This window comes from Fusarium musae, chromosome 1, assembly GCF_019915245.1.
Source record: "Fusarium musae strain F31 chromosome 1, whole genome shotgun sequence".
NCBI lineage: Eukaryota > Fungi > Ascomycota > Sordariomycetes > Hypocreales > Nectriaceae > Fusarium > Fusarium musae.
In genome coordinates, this window is record NC_058387.1 from 1,606,577 (window position 1) to 1,622,630 (window position 16,054).

Sequence of the window (16,054 nt, forward strand, 5' to 3'; positions counted from 1 at the left end):
CGGCGTGGATTGCATTGAGACAGCCATCACTACTACGATTTGCGTTACGCTAAATAGATCTACACAAGGTTCCTTGCTTTGTGACCAATAATTTGGCTGTTTCCTCATCTATACTCTACGATGTGGATATATCTAGAAACACAACCAACAAATCGTTATTATCTCAACAAAGAGGTACAAATCTCATCGAGATTCCGATCCCTTCACACGTTCAATTGGTAGTTAATTAGATATACTGGAATCAACTAGGGTGGATAATATTGGTTGTCGAAGTGTAAATAGGTAGTTCTTCCGAGGAACAAAATTTGCATGCCACAAAGTTGGAATCTGAAGGAGCATATCAGCAATTAGGATGGAATGCCCCCCGCGTGACGGTTCCATCAATCAAGGCTTGTTCTTATAATTACCGAAAGGGAAGTCATGCATTGCGAATAAGACCTTGTGGACAATGCTCGGGACGCCAGCCGCCATAACTGGTACCTAGGTAGGTACCTGGATGATTGCCTAATATGGTAACCCGGAGTCTTTATAATGCAGCTCTAAGTATTGTACAGCGACTTCGGTCACAAATACCAAGCTAACAAGTCAGACAGAAAGTCTACAAGCTTCTGGTCTGGCATCTTGAGTTTAAAATAGCGGTCATGCATAAAGGTTACTTGGCCTAGATTTGTCGTACACGTGAGCCACAGAATCCTGCAATAGCTAAACATGACTCCCAAGCGCAGTATCCTAGAGCTCTAAAGCCAGTTGATCTACCCCTGGATGTATTCCTGAAGAAGTCCAATTTGCTACTGAGATTGGTCTCTCCTAAATCTTGCATGAGGTTCCCATCCATGGACGACCGCCTGTTCTGACAGAGAGCCAATATTCTACCTACCAATGCACACCCTGATAGCTGACGAGGCAACAAGGACCAATCTGCGGGTTGACGCAATTCGTATTACCAGGAGCGGATGAAATTCGAGGCCTAGGCACGGTAAGCTTTTAAAGCAGTATATGTATGGATCGTCAACGAAGCAAAGGAGTGACTGGCATATGAATTATCATGAGAACTGCCAACAATCTGAGTTAAATCGCAAAATCAAGAGGATGCATGAACGCCTTTTTCCAAACCTCCAAGCATGGCAGTATGCTTTTTTTTTGAGTCGCCTCAGTTCGCGTATCCTCTGTGACGACCTCCAATGAGGCCTTCGTCAGCCGTTAATAAAATGGTCAAAAACAGAAACATATGAACGAGATAGGCTCTAACCACACGTATGACCCCCAAACCCGTAGCCTTTTTTAAGTTGCCTTGCACCAGTCTTATGCTTTGTTTTGTTTCCACCGCAGATGGGATTGTTGCCTTCTAAGCACTGTCGATCCACTGGTAAACAGTGACCAACGTGGTGTAGACCATGGCAATGAAGCCAACAACCATGACAACAATGTCAATGACCTTGGCCCTAGTTGTCTGAGCAGCTCCCTTGTAGTGCAAGTAAGCTGGGTAGATGTAGACCAAGGGAACACAAGCAAAGCTGCCAATCAATGCCACAAACTTATCCAAGTCACTGGCGCCAACTATACTGACACCGACGCATACGCCAACAAGAAGGGTTCTGAGAGCATTCTTCTTCCACTTGATTGCAGCACTTTTCTTGCCAGTTGCACGCTCACCGAAAACCGAGGTTTCGATAATACGGGCAGCGGGGAAAAGCTGGACAGGATCTCCGGCGAGAACGGCAATCGAATACAGGAACTGGACTGCGTTGACAAGAGGAGAATCCTGAGGAAAGTTGGAAATGACTTGAATCTTAGTATCCTCGCCAAAAGTAGCATAGCAGAGTGCTCCCACAGAGGTGAAGATGATCGTGATGATAAACATGACCAAGTAAAGGAGGTTAGGGAAGTGCTCGGGTCTCTTCATGCTTGACTGGATGGGCAGGATAAGTCCGATGCCTTCAAAAGTGAAGATCCCCGAGCCAATGGTCAAAGTGAAATCTCTTGGGTTAAACAGCTTCACAGTCGAGTCCATGCCACGCTGAGAGAGTGCCGCAATGTCGTAGTACCATATGTACACGATTCCAATCAAGATGAAGACATCAGCGAGAAGGGCAGCGGGTCCAAGTTTTGAGATGTTTCGGATCAGCGCAAGAGGGACAAGGGCGACCAACTGCAAAGCAATCAGACTGGGCACACTGAACATGAACTCGCGGTGGTTGGCGGTCACAGCATCTAGGAAAGCATAGAGGTTCTCCGCTGTGAATATGAGGCCAGCGCATACAAATCCAAGCTGGGAGATAGCAATCGAAGCGAGAACCAGACTTCTGAATCGAGGCCCAACAATGGCTTCGCCCAGTTCTCCATAACCGCCTCCGTAAATTTGTCGGCAGTCAAGAAGAAGACGGAAACATCCGCAGTTGACAAGGGACAACACAATGAGGGTGATTGAAGAGAATAGTATGCCACCATTGCGGAACGCCTTGGGCAAGAACATGATTCCAGTTCCGATGAAAGCCTTGATGAGGGTAAAAAACGTCTTTGTAGTTGTAGCGTCGCCTGTCTTGCGCATTCGCTTAGAGCTTCGTCTTCTGCCAAGGAGGGGTCGAAGCTCAGGTGGCTGTTCCACATCGCCGTCTTCTCGATCATCAATGGCAGACTCGTCCTCGCTGTCGGCATCTTCGAGATCTTCGCCGGCAAAGCTTCCGTATAGGTCGAGGAAATCGACAAAGTTCTTGGCGACAATTGTGTAGCCACTCATGCGTCTCTGCCGGGCACGTCGTTGAAGATGATATCGTCGAAAGCCGCCGGGTTCCCGCTGTTCGGAGTGGCTCAATTCGTCTTCGGCAGCGAGGGGAGGAGGTGTATGATGGGAAAAGGTGGCAGCGCGGCGGAGGGAGTTGGCTCGAGCCTTGATCTTGAACATGTCGCGATGCATGTCGCCTCCTTGCAAAAGGAGAGAAGATTCAACGGGATCTCCTGAAGTGTCGTTGTTGTCATTGCTGGCAGACCCCGAAGCGGAAGGGTTGGCTGGACCGAAGGCAACGTCGGGCTCGGCGGAGTAGCCATCGGGGAGATGCCTGTCGAGGATGGCAGCTTTTCGCTTGCTCGTCTCGCTGCCCAAGCTACTGGGAGTTCCATCGAAATTGGCGAATTCGACCATGATTGTGGGTTGTCAAGAGGAGTTTTACAGTCGTGACGTAGTTCCTGCAGAGCTTTATGGCGGTTGCTGCAGCAGGGTGAACAGCAAATGGGGAAGATGGAGTCTTCAATGATCAATCACGAGTAGTCTTCAGCTGTGTTAGCCGTCACTGCAAGCGTCAACAGACATCCGCTGGCGATGAGAAAAGGAAATTTATATAGTTGTAAGGGAAACATTGAAAACGGCGAAAAGTCAAGGGCCTCCAGGTTGGGTCGTTCGGTTGTTGTATGACAATCGGGGTCGGTGAATGTCTCTCCCGGTACGCCTAGCTCCTTGAGGCTTGGGCCAGTGGGGTCAACGACCCCACGTACATCAAAAGAGTGCAGGTACTCGATACTTGTTCAGCCCCATCTCCCACCGGCGAATCGCCGAGATCTACTACAGCCCAAAGTCAAAGCTACTTGACTCGATCGCTGCCACCAGGAGCTTGATGCAACCACCTGAACACCACGTTCGGCATTGAACGTGCCTGACTTTGACATCACCAAAACTTCTAGAGAATACCAAGACTGAAGCCTTTCAGTTAACTTGTCTCCAGGGCAAGTCAATACCGATGCAACATCAATATCAAGAACAGTTGCAGTATTGTAGTATCCCAAGGCTGCACCAAGCATGTTTCCTTTACTGCTGCTAAGTTTGACCTAATCAAGTGATGTTTTATCGTTCATCAAGTAACATAAATGGACGGATACTGTCAGCCGCAGAAGCTTGAGGTCGGTGACAATCGGATGTTCTAAATGGTTTGTGGCAGAACACAAGCCTCGAAGAATTCAACAGTTCATCCATCTACCTCTAATGTTGTAGGTACCCCTGTTCAGAATGGGGCGAATTCGATCGTACCCACCTAGGGACAGTTAGCCGAAGATAAGCCGACAGAGTCTAGCAAATTCCTCCTCAGGCACGTAGTGCTAAACCCATTACGCTTGACGCGCCTGTCGTTTTGCAGCCACCAGAAAGCTCACTCATCACCTCAAATCCGACCCTCAAACTCATCGCAACCATTCAAGATGAGTTTCGTCCACCTAAACCCTCGCCCCATGCTCGAGAAGCTTGTCGGGAACCCAGTCCTTGTTCGTCTAAAATGGGGTGAGGTAGAGTACAAGGGAACGCTGGTATCCATCGACAGCTACATGAACATTCAACTCTCCGGCACCGAAGAGTACATCGAGGACAAGCCTACTGGATCACTAGGCCAAGTGTTGATCAGGTATGATTTTTCGTACCCATTCTACATCCTCCAGAACGCGATGCTAACCACGAAGTCCAGGTGTAATAACGTGCTGTGGGTGCGCGGTGCGGATGCAGGAAGCGATGCTGATGCCGCTATGACCGGTTAGTTTGCGTGAGTGGTGAAGGAACTGGGAGAGGGAAAGGAATGCGACACGATGCCCTTGAAGTTTGGATTGGTCTGATAACAAGTCTGCTTCCCGTGGTCGACGCGACACCGCCTTTTCAACCATCATCAAGCCTGTATCACAAGCCGGAATCATATATTCACAGACACCTCGTTGCAAGGAAGCAATTGTCGACTTGTTTTCAAATCTTTAAACTAAACTTGGGGCAGACGGCCTATGACGGTTCACAGTTTGGCAATATTTGCTATAGTCACGATCTAATTATAAACTGTGAAGATTACTTTTGTGTGTCAAGAAACATGTCTTTGAAATTTGCTGGCTAGCTTTCAGCTTGGCCACCTTCTGCAAGCAATTCGATGCCATCCTAGCACCCCTCAAACAACGGCAACATCATTCTCAACAAACATTCGGAACCCTGCTTGTTTGAAACCAAGAGTTATGATAGCACGTTCTCTTTACAGAGGCGGCTCTCGCCGCTGCCGACAACGGTGCGTTGATATACCCGATTGTCGTACCGCGTGGGGGAAAGCCAATATAAACACTTGCGCGGGGTTCTTTTTCTCAATACTAGTATGTCAAACCACCATCGAATGTATGGGTGTTGGCAGTTCTCAGGCGATTTGGGAGAGCCAGATGAATTGGCCAGCAAGGCCACAGAACCAGCTGAGCTGAATGATGGTCATCTCAACTTAGTCGATGAAGCGAGCAACATCGTCTGTTCCCCCTGTCGAAAAGCTACTAGGTACCTTATTACCCGTCCAGAAATCACCTTCATCAGGCAGGTGTGAAAATTAATAAATCTCTCCAGGAGCCAACGTGTGTCGTTCTTCCCCGGTTCTCGAGTAGTTCTAAGACGCTTCTGGGAAGGTTTCACCCCCATCTTCCCGCAAGAAGAGACACAACTTCAGAGGATAGTCTGCATCCTCATCAGAAGTCTTCAAGAGACTCGATAAACCACTTATATGCTCTGTTCGGAGAGGGCACCGCACCAGAGGAGTTGATCTAGAACAGCTATTATGTCTCCTGAGATAGATAGTGAGTAAAGGGAGTGCACCCCCTTCCGTTGCGGATGGCCGGGCTTCCCAAGCTACACTCTTGCGATTCACAATCTCCGAGGTATTTGAATTTGCTAAGACAGAAAATCCCTGTTTTACACCTTTAAACTTTCGAGGCATCCTGCTTGCTTCAAAGTTGTCTCTGGTTGGATGTGTGATTTTATATATAAAGCCTGGCGTAAAGTATATGAAACTTCATGACTTGAAAGTAGACAAAATGCAGTGTTCATACAGACCCATGTGGCAACCCAAAGGTATCAAAGACCTGGCCTTGACTCGATAAGCTTGGATTTCTCGTAGAACCACTAGGATAAAGGCATGGAATTATATCGGAGTTGTAGACGCTGTTCGGAATTTGTGCCAAACGAGGAATACGTGCTTCGTTCAAAAGTCTATCAATCTTGGCAATTTAATTCTTAGGAGTCTTGGAAACATACGACTTAGGTAGAGTTTGCCGCCGAGATGGTTGACAGCTTGACAGGTCCAAGCTTGGATATACTGTCCAAGATTAACCACAACAAACGTTGAATTGCTATAGCCAATAACCAAACAGCTCCTAGAGTTATGCCAATGCATTCAGTGATCATAGCTTAAATTCATACCCTTGATCTTTGCTTATGCTTAGGAGTCAGCTATGGCCAGTTGAAGACTTAATTGACGCTGAAGAGATTCGCTAAAGACCTGATAGAGGCATCCCAGACACCCGTATCTAATTCAGCCACTGAGGCCAGCACCCTTCTAATCAAGGTGCCAGCAGCCCTAAAGAATACCCAGTCTTGTGTATTGTTCTCCTACCCGTGAAGTCGAAGCTCCTTGATTACTTGGTGAAATTTTCTGACCTCCATTGGCCAAGATCTGAAGTACACAGCGGAGCCAGCTTCAAGCCTCGGAGACAGTTTTGCGCACCGTTGCATTTTGATGATTTTTAGTAGCTGATTGTCACTTGCTAGCATTGGATGATTGAGCCAGCGCGCATTGCGGTTTCGACTCTATCATTCTCTTCATAAAGAAAGATTATATCATTACTTAGTTCAGCAATAATTCAATATTTGTTACCAAGCACAGTTAGGCTCTAAGAAGCTGCTGATGAATAGAATTATCTGCCTAAGAGAACATGGAGTAGTCTCTTCATCAAAAAATTATCTTACGCGATTGTTAAACTCCTCCAGAAAAGCTGACTGACCTTCTCCTTGGAGAGAAACTAGCTATGATGGTCAATGGCGTTGACGAGGACTTGATTTCTTATTGCACCATTCACAAACAAGGCACAGAGCCCCTGTGACTTACAGTTGCAGGAAAAGTGTGCAGTCATTAAATGGACAACGGTAAAAAATAATTGGCTTTGATGAGGTGACGAGTTAAATGTGGCTAGGAATTATATCAAAATTCTGTTCAGTAACATGTTGGACTATAGTCAGATGTCCGAAGCTGATTCATCAATTACCTATTACGGAAAGTCAAGATGGCCGAGTGGTCTAAGGCGCTGCATTCAAGACTTTGTCTTACCCGGCTAACCGGGAAATTCTGCAGTATCGAAAGATTCTTGGGTTCGAATCCCAATCTTGACAACTTATATAATTTTTTTAATTTAGACAAAACATATAGATACTCATGATATACACTATCTGCCGTAGCTTCGATATCAAAATGAGTCAAGATGGCCGAGTGGTCTAAGGCGCTGCATTCAAGACGCTGTCTTACCTGGTTAACCGGGAAAATCTGCAGTATCGAAAGATTCTTGGGTTCGAATCCCAATCTTGACAAAATCACTTTTTGACCTCTCTTTTTAATCCTTTTGTCGGTTGTCCCAGGGCTTGCCATTATCTACCGGCAAACGACTGGCATTTGAGCCCTCTGAGTCATATAAATTATCTGCTGGCAAATGGTTGCGCGAGCAATGTGGACTGACTTTAGGGAAGTCCAGTAGTGGGTCTCTGGAAGCGGGGGAGAGCTGGGGCGCTGTTCCTGAGTGCCGCGAATCTGGGGAAGCGGGGCTTTAGCGGACTTAGTGGAGACGCTTCAGGGTGCTCAAGGACCTTCTGCATGCTAGCGCCAGTGATTAAAGGACGGCACGCGACTTGTAAGAGTGCAATGAATCGCTGTAAGTTGTAGGGGGGATAGAGAGTTTGAAATCCATGACAGAAGTACTTGCGAGGAATGTCACCGACAAGTCATCCTGCATAGACGAGCAAAAGGAGAGGGCGGCCAGACAAACTGTTTCCCTGCCTGGGTCCTGCATCTGCCCTCTGTTTTCAGTAACTGTGCCGCACAGTGTTGTTTTTCGTGCATGAGGTACCCCAGGTGCTGTTAAGACGATTGAAATTGAGATAACAAAGCTGCGTGTTGCATACACTTCACGGCTGTGATGCACTGAACATGAGACTCTTGTCCCTATCGATCAATTCTTTCTGAAGACTGGGCTGACACTTGCATTTTACGCAACACACGAAACGAAGCAGGGTCACATTTGTTGACTTGACTGCGTAGAAAACATGCCACTTCCTGCTTGCGTTTACTGGCGGGGTTCTGGAGTTTCACTCGCCCAGTGTCGGCTCCCGCTTCTTTGATTTAATTTCATTTGATTTGCCTCCCTGCAAAATCACGTAGTCACATTTCCTTGTATTCTGCTACTACGTGATCATTACGCTGCGTCAAGAAGCGCAATCTTGACAGCGAGGAACTGTATTTGATCATGTTTGAAGTCTCATCGAAACCGAAACTTCCAGATCAATTTTGAGGATTGATTCGCTGCCATTTCTCTTAATCCGGGATGACAATGCCCATCGTTGCTACCCAAGACAACCAGAACAACAAGTCACCATCTCGCTTGGAACGGCTGAATCTCGACTCCAAGCGGCCCTCTGGCACCACGACCTCAATCTCCTGGATCGCCCCCTGCTCTTCCCCGCGTCTAACGACAATGACCTCTGAGGCGTTCAATGGCGTGGCAACCTTCACATGGGAGTTACCCCCTTGTCGCACGTATCTCTCCGCCTAAGCTGCACTGCCCTGCGCCTCGCGAGAGGTACTTGACTGTTTTCAGAACCACCTTGACCAACTGCGAGCAGCGAGCTACCGAGTCACGAGGGTCGAGGCTCGACGTAATGGAGGGCATGGACCTTAGGAGCGACGAATCATCATCTGTCTCGGCCTGCAGGAGAGTTTGAGGTTGGGGGGAGATTGCAAGCCATCCGCATTCAAGTGTAACCTTGTCGGTCAGCACAGTATATGTCTTACTATGTACCGCCACTTGCAGCGATTCATGCTTACATCGACAAGTACCACCCCGTCAGTTCTCAGACCTTCACCGTGATGTCTACTCGTCTGGATGTCGCAGTCTCCCTACCGTGCAGGTTGATCATCCAAGCGCTCTTACCCCGCTCGATCTTGTACAAGCAGTCATTCAGTCATGGTTGCACGTATATAATACACTCAGTAGCCGTTTCCTGCTTGTTTCTATTTCCTGTCTTTTTCATCCCAATCGAATCAATTCTACAGACACCCATTCCCTTCAACTTTATTAATACCGCCTCCACCCACATCCCCCCAACAACTCCAATACCTCTTTCACACTCGTCTTACCAAACCATAAATCCGGTCGAACACGTCGATTGGATCAACCAGCAGTTAGTAAACCCCTCCGAAGTACCAAAAGGCTCTACCTGACACTCAGTGCTAGACATCTAAACTTCCTACACCACAAATACACAGCATGCCTGTCCGCGTTCCCAGGCTCCCCGCTGCCAAGCCCTCAGAAATCTTCTGCATGGGTGCGGCCGGTGTTGGCGTTTTGACACCTCTCTATCTTGTCATGCCTGGGGCTGAGGAGCGCTTATCCAACCAGACCAATAAGTGGGCTCCACGATGGGAGAGGAACGTCAGCTACTTCATTCCTCCCATGGAGAAGGGCGTCCAGCGCATCGAGCCTCCTGTGTCCAGAATGGTCCAACGCGTGGAGGACCGTCTTCCCCTCGAAAAGATGGCCAAGTCAGTTGACAAGGGTATCCGAAGCGGCATCGCGCGATTCAATGGCGAGAATAAGCCCTAAGAACAAATTTCATCTGTCTGCGACCAGCCTTCACTGCGCGGGTCTTTCCTTTGTACATTATCATTAGCATACCCCGGGTAGATGATACGTCGTTCACGAAAGCCCATTCATGAATTACATGATCTTATCTTCACATGTACTCTTTTTATAAAAACTCATGGTGACTGGTGCCTTGGTGATACCTCGCGTGGCTCACGATGCGCGAAGTTCACTTACGTCTCGATCGCCTTTCACACGTTTTCGATCTCATTCTATCATTGGCATTGGTTCCAATCTCAACCTGCATATTGCCCCAAATAGCATTTCATCTTTTACCAGGCCAGGACTTAATGCCGCAACTTTAGCAACTCCTCGCGCTTGGATTAGTGTCCTCGTCCTTTTCACGATCAATTGACTACCGCCTTTATCCGCCAGTATGTCGTGTGTAGGTAGACCCAGCTGACACTGTGCAGACTTTATCTGACGACCACCATCACGTCGCTTTCTGTACCATGTAATACTACTTGATGTCAAAACGGGGACCGAGAGAGAACATCACAATACACATATATAAGATTATGGCGACGCGATACGACGGCAGCTGCCCATATCGTGAATGTTGTACTGATAGTGATGAGAAGTGACCGCACGGGTCGACATTGCCGGCACCCTTACGCCACATTCATCATGTATTAGACTAGTCTCCCGACGTTGTATCTTCTGCTGAAAACGTGTCTGCTGTGAGATACTACACGGCACCTATGTAATGTTCATGAGGCTCATAGCATGTCGTGATGAGTGGAACCTTGGTGCGACACATCCTGGCTCGATAGCTTCAACCTAACAACCGACCCCAGTTGAGTCGCTGTGGATACCCCGGTCCACGAACAGTGTTATCACAAGTGCCATGGGCCGACACCTTTTCCGAGATATCGTGGCCGCAGCGCTAAAAGATCAAGTTAAGTGGTGTGATAAGGCCATCCTGCTTTCACTTTCTCTCTATAGTGGCACCGCTTTCTGCAAGTCACGAAACTTGTATTCAACACCTCATCAACTCCATCAGTATGACCATCTTGCTTCGTGGGTCCGCCTTCATCACAGGCGCAGCCTCCGGTACGTCCCGCTATTTGTTCATTACATTGTCGCCCCGCATTTCACTATGCCCCGTGGCCGAGACGGACTCGAAACTACTCGTTTAGTGTCTTGTTAGAGTCTCCATTGTTGACATGATCGTCATTAGGTATTGGACAACAGACGGCCATCGCCTTTGCCCAGCATGGAGTCACAAAGCTAGCATTGGCCGACATCAACCAAGATGCACTAGATATATCCGCCAGATCTTTGAAGAAACAGTTTCCCCATGTCCATGTTCTACCGGTGCATCTCAATGTCCGTGACTCCACGCAGGTCAAGGAAGGCATTGCCAAGACAATCGGCGAGTTTGGTCGTCTGGACATTGCTGTGAACAATGCCGGTGTTAGTGGCAGTGGACGAAAGACACATGAGCTGGGTGACGATGAATGGCTCGGAATTCTGGATGTGAATTTGCAGGGTGTGTATCGATGTCAGAAAGAAGAATTGGGTGTCATGGTAAATCAAGAGTACGTCTACCGAGGTATGATTGATCGAAATGAGTGAAGAGCTAAATCCTCTCGTAGAGATCTGGGACCTCGGGTTGGCCGCGGAAGGATCATCAACGTGGGAAGCATGTTTGCTTTTGTGGCACCAAACAACCAAGACCATACTGCGTATACAACTGCCAAGCATGGTACGTTGTAAATACCTCTGCTGACCACAGTCCGTTCCAGCACTGATAGACCATTAGGCATCATTGGCTTGACCAAGGCTGACGCAAACTCTTACGGGCCTCTAGGCATCCGTATAAATGCCATCTGCCCCGGTTATGTCGAGACACCTTTACTAACGAGTATTATGAGTCGTGACCTAGACTCACCACTTGCAGTGGACTTGTCAAGAACTCCTTTGAAGCGCCTGGCCACTATGGAGGAGGTAGCAGATGCTATAGTCTTGTTGGCTTCTCCCATGAATAGTTACATGCAAGGTGCCAGTATGATCTGTGACGGGGGATTTACCAGTAACTAGACGCTCCTAGTCTGGTAGTTGGATTTGAATTATCTGAATCATGCATGCATATCAGTGTAGACTCTGGACAATTATTTCATCCAAGTCACGATTGGTTATGTTTACCTCACTGATGATGATTTGATTTGACTTCTTTGATTCCAAAGCAGCACGTACTTTGGCTACCTTTACCTATGAAGCCTTATAAGATTGTCTGCTTTACATCTCGATATCGTGCTTTGGCTGCCAGAATAAATGAAATAAGTGAAGGAATTGCTGAAATGATTCGCTGATTTGGTAAAAGCCCAGACCAACCGTTTTCATTAGACGCATGCAAATGTGTTCTCATAACACCTAGCTTTAATGTACAATTTCATGTAGATACAGACTTGTTCATATCCCACAAAGATGAAAATATCAAAATCGACTTTGCAAATCCAAAATAACACGACAGACCAAACCAGACTTGAACGTCCTTGAATGAACACCTTGCAGAAGAGACGGTAACTTAGCAATAGCACCTAACCAAAATTAAAAAAGTCAAGAGAGTAGTTTCTTTGCTCATCGTTGTTCCCGTCATTCAGACGTGTTGCCTTGCCCAGATTTGGACCATATTCCTGCATCCTGCCTGAACCTACAGGCCCGACGTTGGTACTTGTCCAGTTGGTACCGATATGAGGGAGCTTACTGGATGAAGACTCATGCATACCACCCTCACCACCTCCGAATTTCGGGGGCTCCTTCGCTGAGCTGAAAGCAGCCACTCCTGACATGATTCCAGTCGACATGGCGGCACTCTGATTCAGTACCGAACTGGCACTGAGACCAGCAGTTCCGGCAGACCAGTCTATGGCACCATGAAATTGACCTTGCGGAAAAGAGGGCTGCATGTTAGGCAGGCCCCAATTGTCATGTAATGGGTTACCGAGGTTCGCAGCATTGAGTGTGCCGACCATGTGGCCTGTAGCAAGTTCAGGATGCATACTGACCGCGTTAGCCCCCACCATCGTCAGGCCAAGTTGTTCCGGCTGGCTGTGCAAACTTATGGGAAGAAATTTGGGATCAAGGGGTGATTGGCTTTGTTGGCCATGCGCCAGAGACAGAGGTGGTCCCGGTTGTGATGTTATACCGATATAAGACGGTTTCGATGAGGCATAGTCAGACGTTTGTCGGTGAACAGAAGGACGTCTTTTCTTGAGGGGTTGATTGAAGTCAGTATCGGCTTCTCGCCTGACAGGAACAACAGGAACGGATGTATTGCCATCATAAGAGACGCCGCTCCTCGCACTACTGGCACCAATACTAACGACCTGCTGCCCTGCGCTGCCGCTGCGCGACCGTGAAACGTCAGTCATGCTGCTACGAATCTGCTCAAGTACAGCCTTGAGCAAGTCATCCATCCTGCTGGCTGGATGGTATGTAGCGCTCATGTCGCCAACAGCATCAGATAGAATTTCAAGATAGCCGATATATGTCTGGCGATTTGGCTCGTTGCGCTGGTAGGCAAGTGCAGCAATCAATGCTATTGATGCAGTACCAGCATGCTGCATTCCCGTAATGAAAATCTTTCGTCCGTCGAATCTTTGACGATGCTGCCAGAATATTCGTGCTACACGAATCGCCTGCTGAGTACATATACTGCGGGCCAGCGATGTGCGGCTCCCGTGGACCACACGTTGACGGTCATCGGTAGACATGGACGAACCCTCGGCAGTAAAGTGGTGCCCGGGGCTTTCTGAATTTGCCTTTCTGTCGCTTTCAGGACTTGGATGCGATCCCGTGCTCGAACTGTCGCCAGAAATTGAGCCATATTTGGCCCATGGTCGATGCAGTAAAATCATAGTGACATGATATTGCTGATGTAAGAGGAAAAAACTGTAAGGAGCTGTCTTGACATTGCTCGGCTTCCATGCCATGCGGTCAGGCAATCGCCTATACCAATTTTGAAGTTGCCTGTCGAGGTTAATGACCTGTAGATATCTATTCTCCTCGGCTTCATTAGTCGCAAATGCCTCCGTCACTTTACTGGAGTTGCTCAGATCACGTATTTCAACGATTCGTCCGGCCAGTTCCATCAACTCAATGAGCTGCTCGTAAATTTCAGTTGTCAAATCCATTTTGGGAGCATCGAGCCCGAAAGAAGCAAGCTGGGAAAACCGATTTGATAAAAGGTCAACGTCTTGGCTTTTGATTGCCAGTGGCCTACCCAGAAACAACCCCCAATATCTGTCATAGATCACACATGCCTGCATGACCATATTTCGAATTTTTGTGTCTTGTTCGGACATGCTGCTGGTGCAATCTAAGTGGAGGCCAATATCAAAAGCAAGGCGATTTGCCATTCCTAGACACAATTAGCTGGAAAAATTTTCAAAAAATATAGACATTGATCAAGTCTCACCAGAGTACATCCAGCCGGTATTATCTCTACCGACACCACATTCAAGATCTCCAAGCAACAATAACGCCTGAACACTAGGGATACCACCAGGACGCTCGAGCTCGATGTCAAGCATGTGTTTGGCTTCTCTATGAAGAGAGCTTTCTCTTGGGCTCAGTGTAATCCTGCGCATATCATCTCGGTCCATATCGGCCACACGATACCCCATGGCCAATACTGTGATGTGAAGAAAATGAGAGTAAAACTTTGACGACTTCGAGATTCGGTCAGCTTCGAAAGCATCTCGATCAATGACTTGAATGACAGAATTATAGTAGTGAAAGAAACCATCCACAAGATAGTCATGTGTCTCCGAGCCCAGAGATTGAATCATCCTCTCTGCTCTTCGGATTTGTTCCGGCGGTTCATGGGCATATGATAGACTTGTTGATTCAGCATAAACATGGCTGTTGGCTGTGGGACCAAAGAATCGCAGCCTTCCAGAGATTTGGTCGAATGAGAGGTTGCCCTTGGTCGATAAAAGTCGATGGATTATATCCTCTTGCTTGGGATCCAGAATCCGAAATGGCGAATCTTCGTTCGAACGAGAGTACGCTTGCTGGTTATTACGAGAATTTGTTGTCGCAAGTTCACTCTCACGTGTTGTGAAATCGTCGTTCTGATAGTCCGGTGGAGAGTGGTCCTCACTACCTGGGGACTTTGAGTCAGATTGTGGAGATGGGTCAGTATTGCCCGCCGTAGTGGCTACGGCGTCTTGATCGTGCCTTGTTTTGGGAGGATGAGTCGCCGGAGGGGGTACCACACCCTTTTCCAAAAGTAAGCCTTCAAGCATTGAGATTCTGTCTGATAAAGAGGACATGTATGCTTTAGATATAGGACTGAGAAAGCTCATTAGCCGTGGCTCACCATGGGGCTGAAAGACATGAGCTCATACCGTCTACGCTCATCGTCATTTTTAATGATGCACTCTGAGCCTGACTTTGCGCAAGCGGTGCATTCGGTCTGATTCTTGGGAACCACGCATCGTATTCTCCTATCGCGACATGACGCACAGGCAACAGATGCACGATGTCTTACTTGTTGCTTGCTTGTGTTACGCCCGGGAATGCTTTTGGCAGAGGCATTCTTGCTGTTCGGATCCAGATTAAGAGCATCTTCTGCATTGGCAGAAAGCGCCATGACGGCCAGCGCGTAGCTGAAGACAGTTAGTCCCGGAGCGGGCTTACTGTTTATGAGCCGGACGGGTCTTGATCACCGGAACTGGACTGAAAATTGTCTGGGGAGAGGTTGATAAGGAGAAGAGTTTGGTTAAGAAGCGGAGTCGTAAAACGGGAGCTGGAACCTTGGCCTTAGCCTGAGGCTGGAGCTTGGACCTTTCCCCACGTTATGATATAGAGCTAGCTATAGAGCTATTTAAAAGAGGCTTTAGTTTTTAAATAATAAGAAAGTAAAAATTAAAAAATAAAGTATAAAAGTTAATTAATATTAAATATTAAAATTTATAAATTTTAATTAAAAAATAAAAAGAATTATTATTTTTTTTATAATTATTATTAGCTTTATTTAAAGCTATTAAGCTTTAAACTTTTTATATAATAACTTAAATAGTAAGGCCTTTATAATAAGCTAGAATTATAAAGCTTAAAATTAATTAAGGTTTATTTACTTTAAGTAGTATAATTACTGCTTTAATTAAGTAATATAAATACTACTTACCTTTTAGTAGCTATATTAACCTTTTTCCTTTATCTTAGTTAAAAGACAGGCCTAGTATATTTATTATAAAGTATATTTACTAACTTAAATACCTATTAGTTATAGTTATTAATATTAATTATAGTTATTAATAAGATATTTATATATAAAAGCCTAAGGCTTAATTAAAGCTATTATATAATTAACTATAACTTTATTATTATAATTAAATTAATATTAAGTTAAGCTAATAAAGAAGAT

General features: G+C 46.8%; 6 protein-coding genes and 2 non-coding genes across 8 annotated transcripts; 5 read left to right on the forward strand and 3 right to left on the reverse strand.

Moving 5' to 3' along the window:
* Positions 1-1,345: 1,345 nt before the first annotated feature.
* J7337_000506 (uncharacterized protein) lies at positions 1,346-3,139 on the reverse strand (the record flags this gene model as incomplete). Its single annotated transcript, XM_044818257.1, has 1 exon — positions 1,346-3,139. One exon carries the CDS (start codon positions 3,137-3,139, stop codon positions 1,346-1,348), a length of 1,794 nt encoding a protein of 597 aa, XP_044685959.1.
* A 1,046-nt stretch (positions 3,140-4,185) lies between these two features.
* J7337_000507 (uncharacterized protein) lies at positions 4,186-4,515 on the forward strand (the record flags this gene model as incomplete). Its single annotated transcript, XM_044818258.1, has 2 exons — positions 4,186-4,385; positions 4,446-4,515. 2 exons carry the CDS (start codon positions 4,186-4,188, stop codon positions 4,513-4,515), a joined length of 270 nt encoding a protein of 89 aa, XP_044685960.1.
* A 2,529-nt stretch (positions 4,516-7,044) lies between these two features.
* On the forward strand, positions 7,045-7,156 carry J7337_000508. Its single transcript has one exon. It is a non-coding gene; the product is annotated as a tRNA-Leu (tRNA).
* Positions 7,157-7,239: 83 nt separating this feature from the next.
* Positions 7,240-7,351, forward strand: J7337_000509. The gene has a single exon. It is a non-coding gene; the product is annotated as a tRNA-Leu (tRNA).
* A 1,949-nt stretch (positions 7,352-9,300) lies between these two features.
* On the forward strand, positions 9,301-9,636 carry J7337_000510 (uncharacterized protein; the record flags this gene model as incomplete). Its single annotated transcript, XM_044818259.1, has 1 exon — positions 9,301-9,636. One exon carries the CDS (start codon positions 9,301-9,303, stop codon positions 9,634-9,636), a length of 336 nt encoding a protein of 111 aa, XP_044685961.1.
* Positions 9,637-10,679: 1,043 nt separating this feature from the next.
* Positions 10,680-11,718, forward strand: J7337_000511 (uncharacterized protein; the record flags this gene model as incomplete). Its single annotated transcript, XM_044818260.1, has 4 exons — positions 10,680-10,728; positions 10,856-11,216; positions 11,274-11,383; positions 11,441-11,718. The coding sequence occupies 4 exons, from the start codon at positions 10,680-10,682 to the stop codon at positions 11,716-11,718; spliced, it is 798 nt and encodes a 265-aa protein (XP_044685962.1).
* A 500-nt stretch (positions 11,719-12,218) lies between these two features.
* On the reverse strand, positions 12,219-13,814 carry J7337_000512 (uncharacterized protein; the record flags this gene model as incomplete). The annotated part of the gene is made up of 1 exon (XM_044818261.1): positions 12,219-13,814. One exon carries the CDS (start codon positions 13,812-13,814, stop codon positions 12,219-12,221), a length of 1,596 nt encoding a protein of 531 aa, XP_044685963.1.
* Positions 13,815-14,087: 273 nt separating this feature from the next.
* Positions 14,088-15,277, reverse strand: J7337_000513 (uncharacterized protein; the record flags this gene model as incomplete). The annotated part of the gene is made up of 2 exons (XM_044818262.1): positions 14,088-14,937; positions 15,033-15,277. The coding sequence occupies 2 exons, from the start codon at positions 15,275-15,277 to the stop codon at positions 14,088-14,090; spliced, it is 1,095 nt and encodes a 364-aa protein (XP_044685964.1).
* Between the last annotated feature and the right edge of the window lie 777 nt (positions 15,278-16,054).